The sequence below is a fragment of the Pholcus phalangioides genome, unplaced genomic scaffold, assembly GCF_987345545.1.
Source record: "Pholcus phalangioides strain wild (caught in Gottingen) unplaced genomic scaffold, Ppha-v1.0 ptg000007l_1, whole genome shotgun sequence".
Taxonomy (NCBI): Eukaryota; Metazoa; Arthropoda; class Arachnida; order Araneae; family Pholcidae; genus Pholcus; species Pholcus phalangioides.
This window is the reverse complement of record NW_028301600.1, coordinates 8,714,790-8,732,089: the sequence shown is the minus strand read 5'-3', so window position 1 is coordinate 8,732,089 and position 17,300 is coordinate 8,714,790. Positions and strand designations below refer to the sequence as shown.

Here is a 17,300-nt window from a genome sequence, read left to right as displayed (position 1 = left end):
AAATGATTTTTTTTTTTTAAATTTGACTTCTTTCCTGATTCTAGGCCCAAATTTTTGGGGATTATTGAATCTGGAATGGAGCTTATGCCACAAGGGGAGAAGACAGTCACCAGTAGACGTAGATCCCTCCGGTCTATTGTTCGATCCCAGCTTGCGACCGCTTCATGTGGACAAAATCAGGGTAACTTGATCTGTTTTGATGACTATTCAATTATGTGACCTTAATTATTTCCTTCTGTATTTTATCATTTATGATTTTTTTTCTCTGTGAGTATGATCACTTATTCAATATTTTTCTTGAAAATGAAACATTTGGAGGAATAATTTCAAATGTTCTTTTTCCATTACATTCATGGTAAAAAAATACAGAAAAAATAATTAATGCTTTAGTTTTATTGGTATAATAATTCTGAAGTAATGGAATGAAACCTCATTTTCTAGAAGAACAATGCCACTCAATGTGTGGTAGAGAATCATCAGTTTAGAAGATGTTTGCGAATTACATGCCTTGCCGTAATATTTACCGTATTTTTTGCCGTAAGCGTCAGACTCAAATTTTTTCCCCATGTAAGCGCCACACACCCCTTTCCACGATACAAGTTAATTTCTGTGTGATTACAATTTCCTTGTGTTTTGCAAATAATATTTGTTAAAAAAAAGCTCTTCGTATTCAGAACTAAATCTGAAAAGTTGAAATGAAATTTATACAAAATTATTTGGTAATTTAATGTTCAGCTTTTTTTAATATTTGAATTCTGCTTTTCTTAATATTTGAATTCTGCTATTCTTAATATTTGAATTCTGCTTTTCTTAATATTTGAATTAAGCTTGCTTTGGTATTTAAATGTTCAGATTTTGATATGAATACGTCTTTTAAATCATTTGACGATACTTGGAACATTCAAAAATTGTAAATAATTTCGTTGCATGACGAAATTCTTGACACGCTCATATCTCAAAGAGTACGCAACGCAAATCATAAGCAATGGTATCGTCAGATGCACATTGCAAAGGTGTATTCAATGATATCACTCTTTTTTTAATATCTCTTTTTGTCTGGGCACCAGGTCCGCTGCCCTGATTCATAACAAATTGTTTTCTGCTATATCTCGAGCAGTTCGCAACGAAAATAGACGACATTGGTATCGTTCGTTATCTGTTTCCAAAGACAACGCCGATGATAATGACATAATTTCATTATGACAGTACTTATCACGAGATTCAAGGCGCAAAAAACATATTCATGTCAAAACTTGTGGTCGTGTCTATGACACAGACTGCCCTAATTCTTTTTTATTTGATCAAATGTTTTTGATATTTGAATATTTCCAGCCACCTTGATGAGCCTGTGTAAGAGGTTCCGATTTTGTATTTATATATAATTATTTTTGAGGTATTTTTCTTCGAACATCGTGTTTGCCGAAACAAAAAATAATAATAATTTAGCTGCCGCATCAGTCCCCATCAAGCCTCCAAATTTAAAAAAAAAAACGTAAACAGTAACAAATAAGCCAAGAAATACGGTAATTAAGAGAGTGTGCATTGGAATTGGAACGTATTCAAAATCAAAGCGAAAAAATGTGTTTGATACAAAATAAATTATTAATTCGAGATTTTAAACTGGAGAATCAATTTTTTTTCTACATTAGATTAATGATTTCTTGATACTTACTTTTCATTCAAAAAAAAAAAACCAAATTTCATATCAACGGCTAGTATTTTTTAACAATACCTACCATGTATAAAATATTCCTTTTAATTGAAAAGTATTTAAGAAAATTTCCCAGGTCTCGTGATCAATCATTGAGAACCCTATTCTTGGCGTACAGTGATGATGCGTGACTAGAGAATATTAGCTAATTCTTCCCGACACGTTTGTTTTCCTTTCTCTCGTCGGCATTTTCGTGATAATAATTTGTGAGCAGTATTCCTTTTTATTTTTTAATTTTATTTTTTACTTTTTTTTTTTTTTTGGACGAGCAAGTATAAAACACGCTTTGGGTTCAAGAGGAAGAGACTTCCCTTTTTCTTTTCAGTATCGACGTCCAGACTTTGGATTAATGGTTTCTGTTGGGTGATTGCAAAAATATTGATTTCTTTTTCTTATATATATATATATTTTTTTTGTTTTCACTACTTTCGGCTTGCCATCATTTTTTTTTTCTTTTCAACTCAAAGAATACTGCTAAGCAGCATCAGCAGCAGCTATACACGTCTGGTGCATGAGCGTAACACAGATAAATGGCGTCGCCAAACGTGGAACAGTCGCAAGGAAAGCCATAATGAGGGTCATTTCTTTCAGACAAACTTTCGCTGTGCATTAGGAAAGTGCAAAGAGCCACTACTGCCTTAGCATCTTTGCTTGAGAAAATAAGTACCGTGATACAAAAAAAAAATAATAATAGAAGAAAAGAGTTGTGTGATTTTACTTTCTTTTTCATTAAATTTTCATCCCCCGATAAGCAAGAATCATTCTGTTTTAAAATTGGATGAAGATTTATTTTCTTGGTTCAGAAAACTTTTGGCTTTGTTATCGCTCCGCTTTGTGATTCTGATGATTCTCATTTCCAGGTGTCATTTGCACTTTCTTCTCCATATGAATCAGTTTTATTTCTTTTTGAACAACAATATTTCGAACTAACAGGAATGATTTTTCTTTTGAAATAATTTTGTGTTTCTGTATTTCTAAATTAAAAGAGGAGAATGTCTTCTGAATTATTCTGAACTGCATGCCTTATCCTTTTCAGACCCGAGCATTTATTTTTGGAATTTTCAAAATGTTTTGGCATTTCTGGTACTCAAAAAATGCATTGGAAACATAATTGTTAGAAAAACTTCATTTTTTTTCTTTCAGGGGAAAAATAATTCACCACATTCAATTTTTTTCAGCGACGATGATGCAAGGTGCATTCATCTTGGCATGCCATTTTTCCCAGAATTTTATTTTTAAATTTCATGTGATAAATCTCACTTTTCCCGGAGGCACTTTTCCCTGGAGTCCATCTTAAAATCTCCCTGGAAGTTCAAATTTAAGTGTTACCCACTGATGAAAGTCCCCAAAATTCATGTTCACCATATTTCAATTTAAAAACCTACACAATCATTCAAGTTAGGATTCAATTTCCTGAGGTCAAAAGAAAAAATTTCAAGAAAAGAAAATTCGTTTGAGAAAAAGCAGCTCACACATTTGTGGCAGGGTCACCAGGTCTGAGAGGGTTATTCCCTCTCATTAATCGGCATGCCGGAAAGCTACCGACTCTGGTGCGTCATGAAACAGCACTTATTATATAGCTCTGGATCAAATGAATTAAATGTGAACATGTGTATGTAGACTTTGAAGTATTATTTTTATATTCCTTGATCATGTGTGTAAAATTGCAATAAACGAAAAATTAAAGAACTGCACTGCAAAAACACGATGTGTTCTAATACAAAAGTGACAACATATATCTCCAATCTCTTAACATGCAGAATACGGTGTATTTGCATTTCGCAATGGGTTGACCATAATTGAATTAAAGTAATAAGTAAATGCTGAATTTTCATTATCGTTATTAAATTCCTAGCGAAAATATTTTATACAGTAAAAAACTCCAATTTTATTGTTATTCCGCATTTAATTTAAATTTTTATCGGTCTTCTGGATGTATTCCGTGATTCTTGTTGAATCTCACTTTTTTTCTGACATGCTGGGAATGGACCAGAATCCAACATTAAAAAGCTAGTGCGCCCCGCTGTCTACGGCATGCCATGCCAGCCAGTACGGTATTCCTTCAATGTACTCGTATGTGACTTTCTTACTGAAATATAATCTTTGAGCACCCACAACATTGCCTGAGAAATTGCAAAATTTTCAGTTGATGGTTCGACACAACTTTAATCATTGAAAAAAATTTAATTCTTTCAAATGAAAATTAATATTTGTGAATTTGCTATTCAATATTTATCACATTTCGTCACATCATTTTATACACTAAAACAGAGGTCTTCAATACATTTTTCCCTTTCAGACCCTGTGCCACAAATGTGTGGATTGCTTTTTCTCACGTTAGAATTTTTTCTTTCGACCTCAATGAGTTAAGTCCTGACTTAAAGGATTACGTAACTTTTGAGTTAGAAATATGGTGAATATGTACTTTGGGGTTTTTCACCAGAGGGCAGCACTTAAAGTTGAACTTTCTGGGTTTTTTAAGATGGAAAAGTATGATTTATTGGATGAAAGTTAGCGATAAAAATTTGGAAAATATTGTACGCGAAGATGATAATACTTTGTATCATCTTGACTTTGAAAATTTGAACAAATTAATTATTTCTTCACAAAAAATAATAAATTAAAAAAAATTAAAATTTGAAAAGAAGTTAAAAATAAAAATTTGCTGAAATTCATGTTTTTAATGCATTTTTTAAGTATGAAAACTGAAAAAAAAACAAACATTTCGGGAATTCCAAAAAAAGAATGTTTGGATCTGATAAGGTTAAGTAGCATTGAAGATATCTCGCCTCTTATTTTAGCACTGATAAGCCCCCAGACATTTTGTCGATTTCTCAATGTGAAACTCTTTCCCAATACTTTGCACATGCTAGAAATCGGTAGAAAGCCTACTCCATTAAAAAAAATAAGGCCGTTTCTCGAAGGGAGTTCAGTGATTTCTAGTGTGCCTCTAAATGGGTTAAATGGCGTCTCAAACAAGACCACGTGATCACGAAATCAGGCCAGGAAACAACAGTTTGATTCTGGGTACCTTGATGCTCGTGAGCAACAGGTTGAAGATGTCAATGAGAGAATTATATAATTTAACTCAGACTTCAATACTTCATTGAAGAACTTTAATACTCTAATCAGGATATGATTTTGATCTCAAATTTACGGAACAAAACTCCAAGGACTATTTATAAGTATGAATTTAAAACTACATTCATGTGACGTGTAGCAATGAAATTCGAATTGGAGCCTACAGAATGAAATAAAATTGAACGGAAAGGCGGATTGAATGTATCCTCCCGTTTTTTATTCGTTGACTTCTGGGTCTGTGTTATTCACAAACCTCTTGGCTTTAAATTCTCTCAATTTTTATGGTGTGCGGACACTTCTTATTTTTTTTATATTAGTCTTCATCTTGCGCTAGGTATCTATTGGATCACAATTGAAAGATATCCAAAAGCAGTTCCTCACTCTATACTTTAAATCCCCGAAGGAGGCCCGTAGAGAAATGAAGTTCTCAGAACAGGTTTTAAAAGTGAATTTTCTCTCTTTCCCATTCAGAAATTTTCGCCTCTCAATCCCTTGCTATCTCTTTTCATCACCAAGGCTAGCACCAACAGCACCTCTCTATTCACCCCGTCCATCATATTTCCGTTATCCCAATAGCATATCTCCAAGACGTACTTTTTATTTTTCTTCCCATGTATCCGGACGGAAAGCCCACGAAAATACCCTCCTTTTTTTTATTATTATCAACGGAAAATTCCCGAAGAAATGTATAAACATATACCTTGGAGAATAGAATTAGATCTTTTTGAGTTCGGACTTCACGTCACTAAAATACTGAAAAGATTAAAAGTATATATACTTTTCCATGTACATCACAGAAACTCTAGCTTTACTAAAAAGTAATACATAGATTTAGATACATATAAACAAATAATTCCGTGAACCTATTTCTAGATCAAATGTCTTTTTTCCCATTAAAAAAGTGTTCTATTCCTAAAATGCCATTACGAAAAGTAAGTCTTATTACAGTGAACAGCAAATTTAGACAGAGTTTCTGCGTCCGAAACAAAAATAGTCATTTATTATGTAATTTGGTGTGATGAACATGAATTTAACCATAGAAAAGCTGGATTAGCTACGGTTTTTTTCTGAAATTGCATATTAAATGCACTTATAATAACGCAATACAATACATTGAAACACAACATAAGTATATAGAAAACAAAATAAACAAATAAAATAACACAACTACAGTACATAGAAATTTCACTCCAATATGCAGGCAGTCCCAAAATGTTTGCACAGCGGATATCTCTGTAACCGTTGACTTTACAAAGTTTTCAAATAACGTGCAGTTACTTAAAATCTGAAAATTTATTTTAGGATTCATACACATAAGAAAATGAAGGAATTAACTTTTTATACAGTTCCCATTTGCTCAAAAATCCAATTAGAAAGTTGTTGGCCTGTCTCTCCTCATACCAACAAAAAAAAGTTCCACGTTTCCAAGTGCAATATTTACTGAGATATTTGAATTCGAAAAATAGAGGAAAGTTGGAAAAAAACAACGTTAAATATGAGTAAAACAGTTTTTCCGCATTAAACGCTGTCTTTTCCAACTTCCCTCCGTTTTTTGAATTTGAATATCTGAGTGTCAATATTTCACTTATAAACTTTTTTTGCTGGCATCAGGAGAGATCGGGCAACAACATTCTTGTTGGGTTTTTGAGAACACCGGTACTATAAAAAGTTAATTATTTCATTTTTTTATGCGTACGATCCCTAAAATAATTTTTTTAACTTTAAGTAACTGCACGTCATTTTAAAACTTTTCGTAATTGAAAGTATGTTTGTCATGTCAACGGTTACCGAAATATTCACAGTACAAAGAATTTGGGACAGCCGGTGTAGAGATTCAACATTTATATACGTAGAAACACATAAAAACAAAGAAACGCACAGATGTAATTACAACAAAATAGTTCATTTATCGGCGTCTGACGCGTTCTTCCTTTTGCATTGCGCTTGCACGGGACATAAGAAGCATTTATTACAATTGTCTAACAGTACTCAGCTACCATCGAGGTTGGTTGGCTGCTTTCCCTGGTAACGTTATTCTACGATCTTTACCAATTTTTCACAATACAATAATACTCGTAAAGCCCTATTTAACTGTCAACAGGGTAATATCTCAAAAACGCGAGCGAATAAAACGTTTTCATGGTTATATTCGTGTTCAGCAAGTCAAAATTTTTCGAAACCTATAGAATTGTATTTTCATGTCGGGCACAGTTTCATTGTTGTCCAATGATACCGTAAGTTCGTAAGCACGTTCGTAAAGCACTTTTTCTTTATCTGTTAATATGGTAATAAGGTAAGTGAGGGTAATATGGTCATGCAAAGCTTCAGTGGTTTTCGCTAAGGCCTATGTGATAAATTCTGAAAAACAGATAATGTTAAAATATACTTTGAATCGTAAAAAGAAAAAAAATTATGATCCAGGGTTTCTCAACGGAAAATGTGAAAAAACATTTTCAGGGTCTACATCTTAGTGATATAGAGCCAACAGGTGAAGAGAATATGGCCAATAAAGTCCTCAACGTAGATATCTCAACAAATAAACAGGCATTTCCTAGAAAAGTTATTCACCCAATCAAACTTTTGATTGAAAGTACAAAATATACATATTTACTTCATACAGAAAATAAATTTCGTAAACTTTATTTAAATTAGTCATGATCTTGATCAAAATTAAGATTTTTTTTTTTAAGGGAATTAAGAGACATTTTGAACCAGTGAATCATTTTTCTTCTATCTTTATGAATAGAAATTTAGAAGGGATGCCTAGAGACCTAGGCACACGAAATTTCTGACAAAAACAATTCACTCGCGCATGCGCAGTGAATTTAGCATACCTAGATATATAACCAACCTATCACAGGTTGTAAACATACCTACATGACATGAATGAATGAATCTCGGCAACGGGATAAGTCCAGTGGCAAAGTTCTGGCGTTCATTCTTTCATTCACCTACATGACAGAATTTTACACAGAGTGAAATTACAATGAATGCAGTTAAAAAAATCATTGAAAGTTGCACGTCATGATTAACGAACTAAAATTGTGGAATAATGGAATCTGAAAAGAAATGCAAACGTATCGCAAGTAAATAACAGCGTAATTTTCCGAATGACACTTACACCCGAATATGACAAACTGGCGTGAAACTACACATCACACAAGCAAAAAAATTAGGTCATGTGTCTAAGCGAACTACCTACTCAGTATAAGAACATTGCATTTTGAATTCTATTCGAAAATACAGAAAATTGGTCATATTATCATCAGATACTTTATATTCGAAATCAGAGCCAATAATTTTTTTTCATGGTGATATTCGTATTCAGCAGGTCAAAGCCATCCGAATTTGTATATTTTCATTTCAGACGTAATTATCTAATTCCCCTACAAGGTGGTAATAAATAAACTGACACTACACAGCAGGATGTAGCGCCCATTCTGATGGAGGTATTTTGATGAAACTTAGTGTGTATAGGATATATGAACCGTAGGAAAAAGAAAGATTCAATAAAAATAGTTCTATCTTTGACCAATAGGTGAAACAGTTATCTTTTTTCCATGGTCCAAATAACGTATATACTAAGTTTCAATGAAATACGTCCACCCCAATGGGTGCTACATAGGTCGGAGTAGTGCAAGTATAATTAAGCTGAGTAGTATCAATTGAAATTATACTGACACTACTCCGACCTATGCAGAGCCCATTGTGGTGGACGTATTTCATTGAAACTTGGATTATACGTTATTTGGACCATGGGGAAAATATAAATGGGTTTAAAAAAACGCCGTTCTTTCATCAAAATACCTCCATAAGACCGGGCTCTGTATACGTCTGAGTAGTGTCAGTTCTTTTATAACAACTCTGTACTATTTGATGAAGTTTTTCGATTGGCCTTTTCAGTTCAATTTTTTTTTAATAGGTCAATGGCGTAATAACAAACACGGGTCACGGAGTAATATTCCGGGCAACACCAAACAGCTATCCAGAAATTCTCAATATCACAGGAGGTCCGCTGTCTTACAAATACCGTTTCAGTGAAATTCACATTCATTTTGCACGAACGGACGAAAAAGGTTCCGAACATTCAATTGCGGGATTTCAATTCCCCGCAGAGGTAAGTTATATTTACAATATATACTTTCTTAGATATTAATGATCAATTTTCTCTCCTTTGAAACGCATACAAAAGAGTACTGAAATACTCAAAAGTTTTCATTCCCCACAACAAACTACGCTTCATAATGAACTGAATCCAATTGCAAAGGAGCTTACAAATCCATAAAACTCATTTTTAAAGTATTCCTGCAGACTGTGAGCCGAAAGAGTTTTGGAACGAGAGGTATTATCTCAAACAAACAATAAGTAAAGGCACAGTGTCTGAAAGATTCTTTGAAAAGAGCCTAGAAGCTAGTCTAGTGTTTATATGCTTCTATGCATGATAAAGTAAATGGTCAACATCTTAAAATAGAACAATGAAAACAGATTTCCCGAGGAACGACGTCAAAGAACATAGCATTCTTGTGCCAAAAGGCTTTTAGTAGGAATCTGACCGACCGAATTGGGGAACGAAATAATAACATGCACCACACGTAAGTATTTTATCCCTTTGGAAAAGTATTTTATCCCGAATCCTCTTTCTTCCCCCACATTTTATTCTATTTCATGCAAGATCCTTTTTTTAAATGCATTAACTTAATGGCATCTCTTTTCTTCTAAATCCTTTTTTTTGTATTCGTCTTAAGCCTTGTTCATCGATTTTTCTGATGCTTTTCAGATGCATTCGGATTTTTTTTCCCTTCATTCGCGTATGGACATTTTTTTAGAGTTGGCTTTATAATATCGCATGCCTAACAAAATGACGTAATCATTTATATTTTTCATCGTTTTTAAAGAAATAAATTCCATTACCTTTTTACCATTTAATTAAACATGAACGGCATTCAGAATTTTTCTACTTTTACCATAATACCTGGATACTTGATTAACTCTTGAATGCAATGCAGTTTTCAATATATACAAATATACAAATACAAAGACCACAACAGGCAAATTGCCCAACGAGGTGGCTGAAAAAATTATGCCCATAAAAAAATATGGATGCGAAATATAACCAAAATTCCCAATATAAAAGCATATATTTGTTACGATAAATGTGATAAATGGGTTAGTACATGCATATTCAGGGGGCACGTGGCATTCAAAAAAAATTTCTTATCACTCGCTATTTCTTATTTCTCACTAAAAATGTTTTAATGACATTTCAGTATCAATAAAATAACATATTTACGGGTATTTATACACCAAAAGGCGTCAAAGTGGAACAGTCATTTTTTGTCCCCTACGTCTCAAATTTCAATTTTTTTTATTTTGCTCTGTAGGCATATATCAATGAATTGTGGCATGAATTTGGTATTATGAGAAACCATTAATGAATAAGAAAATATAAATCTTTTTTTATGGCACGAATTTGGAAATTTTCAACTTTTTTTGCCAAAGTTATCATGAAAATCAAATCACACAGTAAAGTGCATGCTACAATTCATTGATATGTGCCTACAGAGCAAAATAAAAAAAATTATGCTTTTCAGTGAAAATTGAGACGCGGGGGAAACAATGACTAATCCAATTTGGCATCTGCTGGTATATAAATAAAGTGCCAAGCTTGTTGAAACACATATTTTTTAAACTAAGAGACCTGAAAATGTTATTATATTGATACTGAAATGTCGTTAAATCATTTTTAGCAAGAAATTTGAAGTGATAAGAAATTTTCATTTGAAAGTCATGCGTCTGTCCCCTTAACTGCTTTTTATGCATAATCGTCAATATTCTCGCTGAGTTTGATAAATTTATCACTTTTACAGGCGATTAAGCAAAATACCCAAAAGCCGTTGGTGAAATAGATAAATGCTAAAAAATTTATTCGTGATGATAATTTGATGAAACGATACGTAATATCGGGTATACGAAATTTGTGAAATGTTCATGTTATCAGTATGCAATCGTGAAATTTATTAAATTCGTTATATCGAGGTACGATTGTAAAGTTCGTCAAATACGGATTAAGTACATCGGTGTACGATTGTAGAATTCGTTAAATAGCAGTTTCTTATATTGGGATCTGATTATATACGCACGAAAACTTGTGAAAATTCGTTAAATCAAAGAATTTGATAGATAAAAGTTTGTTGTTTTGGGGCACGATCATAAAATTTGGTGAGTAGGAGTTCGTTATATCTAAGTCTCATTTCAGAATTCATGAAATAGGAGTTATTTCGGGAATGTTCGGAAAAGTTCCGGAAAATTGATCAGAGTTCATTATATCCGGTTTAGACTCTGCCTCACAAGTACGGTATCAAAAAAAAAATCTTATCACGGCAGTGGGGCCGATTGATCATATTTCATTAATACGAAATTGCGATTACGCATACTAGTTGGAAAATGGGATGGATCCAGTACGATTTATCATTTGCCAACGACGCTGGGTAATTATGCATAATCTCCGGTAAATGTGATAAATTCAGAAAATGTGTGATAATGATTATTAATAATAATTAGATATATGTGTAATAAAAAATGTGATAAATTAATGTTTGATAATTTAGAAAAATTATCAAACTTACCAAAATTGTCGGCGAGATTATGTATAACCCAAAATTTTATTATGCTTACTAACAGATTACAACATTTATCGTAACATATCCAAGTCTCATGTCTGGTAGCAATCAAAAGTCACTAGTTTTTTCACGTAAAATATATACAGGTAAACTTGGTTATAACGACCTTGGTTGTAACGACAGCTGGACTATAACGTCAGAAATTAGTGATTTCGACTGATTTCCATAGAGAATAATGGTAATAAGCCTTGCTTATAGCGTCTAAAAATGCAATGACCTCGGATATAACGACACTTTTGCTTCAGTTTTATATAATTCTTTAAAGAAATTAAAGGAAGATTGCAGCTCCACTGATTGAGAGATAGTTTGTCTGTTGCTCTACAAATACTTAATGATAATAAAGAAAAATATTTTTTGTTTGGGCAGTTCGACTTACTTATTTGTATGACCCGTATACGAGATATTCCTATATTTTCCCGTAATTTTTCCCGACTTTTATAAAAATGCCTCGTTTTTCAATGAAGTAAGCTTCATTTAAAAAGATGATTTATTCATAATCTCACTAAAATAGGGGATGGAGACAATTTGCATAATTTATAAATAAAATTTTATTTATACAATAATAAAAATGACTATAAATATTGATTTCTCATTTTTGTTAAGTATAGGTTTATATATTCTCTTTTTCGTGAAATACATTTTATAGCACTGCATATTTGCTGTAGCACTTCATTTTTCGCCAAGGGTTATGTACCCTATAATTGACAATTTTTGCCTAAATTAGGTAACAACTTTCTGAAGTCAAAAAATTGGCAATATCCCGTATTTATTTCATTTCAATTTCCCGTATTTATTTCATTTCAATTTCCCGTATTTATCTCCCTGAAATATGGTCATCATAGTGAAATAACTCCGTGTACAGCACTTATTGACTGTATAATCATGACTGATCTGGAAAATTCGAAAAAACAAGATGCTCCATGAAATGAATTTTCAATTTCCATTTTTCTCGTTAGATTTTTCACGAATTTTTCGCACAGAAAAACATTACCTTGTTCTTTTCTTCATGTAGTTATCATAGTAAAACATCTCAGAAATGAAAATTCTAGAACTTAAAAGAAACAGGATTAAATGAATGAAATATTTTGATGTTAAAAAATTGCATTTAGGAATAAAAATATTCATGAATGCAGAGTCAAATCAATCAAACCTTTACTACCTTTTCTATTATGGAAAGAAAAACATTTTTTTCTGTCTGTAAAATTTATCTATTTTCGCTTATGAGAGAGAAAGAGGCATATTTACCCAACTTAATGACTTAATTCGATTTTTTTTTTACAAGCAACCCAATAGCCTTTAATGGTTTTTATTAAGAGGCCGTTTATTTTCCCGTTCTTTAAGTTCTAGAATAATCAGGAAAGTAATTGGCTATAGAAACCCTCTAGAATGTTCGATTTTATTGCGCTTGTCCTTAGCTAATGAATTATTCTTGTTAAGGAAATTCTTTAATTAGAATGCTACCTGGGGATGAGAGTAACGAAATAAAATTTAAAAAGGAAGTGCCACTCATCTTGTTTTTGCACCTGTTTCGCGTTTCGTTTAATGTACAAGGAGGGAGAAAACCAAAAGAATATTCTCTTTTTCACAGAAAAATCGTTAAGATCTTTCTCTCTTTATTCTTAGATCAGACAGATAAAAACTAACAGACCATAAAGCGATAACATTGGTTTCTTAGATGATCAGATAAAGAAATCTTCTATGTACGTATATATATATATATATATATTCAAAAACGTTTCAGTTGGTTTTTAGTTTGATTAGTGCCTCCCAAAATTCAATGGATGTTTAAGCGATATCTTAAGTGATTGCAAAATTGTACTGGGGATTTTATATTTTCGAGGGAAATTTCAATGCGTGTCTGCTCAATAAAATAACAGTTGAAATAACTAAACGCACCGTATGAGAAAGAAAATTATTAGAACCATTAATTTACGAGTTTTAATCTAGAAATTTGAACAGTATATAGATAAAGTACAAGCTATAAATCTCCGAACCTGGTATCCTTGTGCATTTAGAAAGTAAGATAAAGGTGGTAGAAACGCCGTGGTCATAGCGGAGGAATTAAATTATTCCTTCGTAATAACCGCATACACTACTCTTCCTCCTATACGGTTAAACTTCGGTTTAGTTTCGCAAGACGAGGATTTTTTTTTTTAAATTTTTAACTTGGTAAACGAGCAATATCTTCTATATAACTATATTTGTATTTTTGCGCGATTCGTTACGAACAATTAATAACTTTTACTTCTTTTTTGTATTCTGCAAGTTTATGGCCTTCTTCTCCGCATCTTTTGCAGCATTCTGTCTTGCGGAAATCCTGCGGACCGAATGACCGAATCCCCAGCACCGTAAGCACTGCAGGGGCTAAAGATATTCCCCGACAGTGCTCCGTATTCATCCCACGTACACTGAGTCATTCGTTTGGCATGATAAACGCGATATTTTCCTTGATGCGACTATTACGTACCCGAAAGACCCCTATACGAGCACTAGTATATATGAGACGTATTCACCGCCCGTCGATTGTCACATGATCACAACTAAAAAGCAGATGATTCGTTTTCTCTCACTGTGTGCAAGGCCGTCTCAATCAGTAAAGGGATCGGGCTCAAGCATTTTTTGAGGATTCTTTTTAATAACTCAATGAGCATTTGTAGTTATCGAATGGTCATAGTGAAGGACACTAGCATCGCGAGAACCCAGGTTCGATACCCAGCGGTGCCATATTGGTGGTTGGCGGAAGTTGGTTTTCTGTGGTTTCCAAATTCGAGGCGTGAATGCGAGGCGTTCTCTCCGTTAAAATGTCTCACAGAGACGCAACAAGTCTTAAAATGGTATAACTATTAAGCCTATTAATATTAAGCTTATACTATGGGTCTTAAAATGGTTAAAAATTCAATCATTGCACAGTTTGAAATATAGATGGCCGTACTAACTACACACTCAGACTGGTAGATACTCACACTCACAGTTCCGGCACAACTCATTCGGTAGTAAATTACCCATGGATGCCCAAATTGTCCAGTAGATGATGCTTGGTTTGAAGGAAAGAAGGATATGGGAAGAGAAAAGTGATATTTTAGTTGTTTAGTTACTTTTTCTAGCTTATTATTTTTGGGTAGTTGTATTTAGACTACGACTACCATAATTTTATATATATAGGCTTTTTTCTAATACTTTTCATATTTATTTCTCCTATTACTTTTTCCAGCCACTTTTGTAGGCAATTCACCTGTTGTGGTTTCTAATTTTGTATTTCTATTTGTCTTTGCATTTCAACGAAAGACCAAATTGCAAAATTATATCTATTGTATATCTGTATTAAAAAATTAAAATCTTCTATAATTTCAGGGCCCTTGATTGATTTGGGCCCATTTGTGTAGACGTCACTGAATACAGAAGTGGCATTCAAACACAAGCCTATGACAGAGTTTTTGACCTGTGTGTTAATTATAGGCAGGAATTCCAACGTGAAACCCCCCTGCTTTTTTGTATCATTCCGGAAACAGTCAAACCCTCAATATACAATAAGTAGGAATGCAATAATTCAACGCATAAAAAAAAAATATGAAGTTACCCCGCATTTCTGGTTAACGTCAGGACAAGCGTTTTCGTTTACTCTGAAAGCCATATTAGTACTCTTGTCTGATTGTTACCCTAATACTGGACGGCAGAAATTCTGCAGGAAAAGTTTTACTATAAAAAAAATTACATTTTTTTTTAGTTTGTTTCTTAAAAACTGTTTTTTTTAAACCTTTTTCTCTCCCAGTCAGGTTGTTTTTTGTTATTTTAAAGTTTAAAAAGAATAAAAAAAATAAGTAATAATAAGTCAAATTTTGAGCTTTTTTTTTGAAACACCAAATACAAATACAAATACAACGCCACAACAGGCAAATTGCCCAACGAGGTGGCTGACTTAAGAACATCATGGATCCCCGAGCCCCTACCTACTACTGCTACACCCACACATGCACCCCCCCCACGGAACCCCCCAACGAATCGGTACATGCGGGAATGTGCGTGTACGTGTAGTGCAACCTGACGTAAAGTTTGTTTCTGTGTAATGCTTGTTATGTGTAGTGCTGTCATCTGCCCCCAGTTTTCACTAACTATGAGTGAAGTGTTATGGTTGAATGATTTACCGTTGTAGGACTGTTGCTCTGTGGCGAGACTTTTTAACGGGGAGATCGGCTCGCATTTGCGCCTTGAAGTTGGGAACCACAGAAAACCAACTTCAGCCGACCACCACTGTGGGGTTCGAACCCGGATCCTCGCATCACGAGTCCGGCACTATAACCACTCGACCACCACAGCGGCAACCAGTGATGGGAAGTTGTAGACGATTGAAAATTCTATTCCCTTCTTATTTATACAATATTTTATTGAAACATAAAAATAGGTTGAAATTGTACAAATATCAATTACCTTATTTTAACTTGTGTAAAGCCCCCCCCCCGCCCAGATTTTTAAAAATTTAGAAAAAAAATTAAAATATATATATCTCTAATATACTATCCGTGTATAAGAAACCCTTCCGATTTTTGGAACAAAATTTTCGGCAAAAAAAAAAAGTATTCTTATATTCGTTAAAATACGGTGTAATTAAGATAAAATTAAACCTATTTCTTCATTTCGACTAGAAATGAATCACTTTAATTTTTTGGAGGTATAGGAATTTCTTTTATCGAATTCGTAGGTGGCTATCAAAGTTTGGCCTCTTCGAATATATATTCTCCTGCTATCTGTATACAATTAAATTTGGCTTCAAAGATCACAACAAACAAAAAAAGTCAGAAAAACGAAAAAAAAATCGTTCTAGAATTACCAAAATTTGGAGAGCTATTTCCTAATGTTGCCACATCGTATATTATTTTTATATTTCATTACATAAAAAGTTAACATACAGAAACAATTCAAACAGCAAATTAATCATAATAAAATTATAAATTGAGTTATTACTTACTTTTTTGTTTTCATTTCGCGTAAGATTTTGGCTAATCAAAGTTGTAACAGTTTTCAAAAAGTTATGACTAACAAAAAATTAAGTAGAAGAAACAAGGCAGAAGCATATATTTGAGCACCTCAGTGCATTTTGCTAATTGTTGTGAACAATTCTAGATCAAGAACGTGATGATAGCAGAAAAACCCAGCCGCCACATAATTTCAAATAAGAAAATAATGCTTGTTTAAAGTTACCCCGGTTTACGGTACATTGACGGATATAAAAACTCTTTTTTCTTATAAGATGCTCTTGCAAATGTTTTTTAGTCGTATTAAGCATGAAAATAAGTTTCTTTGAAGTTTTATTATTCTCTTTATTTTGTTTGCATGATGTCATGACAGATTTATTTCATACACATTCGCGTACTGTGGGGCAAGAACCTAAATAAAACGTCTCTTTACACATACATAAACGTGGTTATGTGTTACAACGCAGTTGATTTGTAGGTCTATAATGAACGCAAATTCTATTTGGTACCAGTTTCCAACTAAGAAAAACTGACGACTCTACTATACCTAGTATACAGAGATCCACGAACTCGCTTTTAACTTCAATATAGTATAATCTGCGTGTATATGAGTGTACTCTTCCAGAATCCTACGCTGTCACTATTAGATGCAAATTTTCGAAGTAACCAATTTAAGAATAATAATATTTAAATACTCATATAAATTGAAATCCAAATGTAGTATTCCATGTAGTATTTTTATTGTGTTGATCCCTAATATATACAGAGCCGGGTTTATATTAAAATAATTATAAGAAATGCAACGTTCGATGGGGATTTTATGATTAGCCGCTTATGTAGTAGGTCGATGCAGAGATG

At 33.1% G+C, this 17,300-nt stretch overlaps 1 protein-coding gene across 2 annotated transcripts in view; it reads left to right on the top strand.

The window, feature by feature from the left end:
• The window catches only part of LOC149084890 (carbonic anhydrase-related protein 10-like), a 353,124-nt gene that overhangs the window by 198,028 nt on the left and 137,796 nt on the right, over positions 1-17,300 (top strand). For both annotated transcript variants that reach the window (XM_089232625.1, XM_089232624.1), the window contains exons 3-4: positions 45-181; positions 8,715-8,909. In XM_089232625.1, coding sequence (XP_089088751.1) covers positions 45-181; positions 8,715-8,909 — 332 coding nt within the window. The remainder of the gene's footprint in view (positions 1-44; positions 182-8,714; positions 8,910-17,300) is intronic.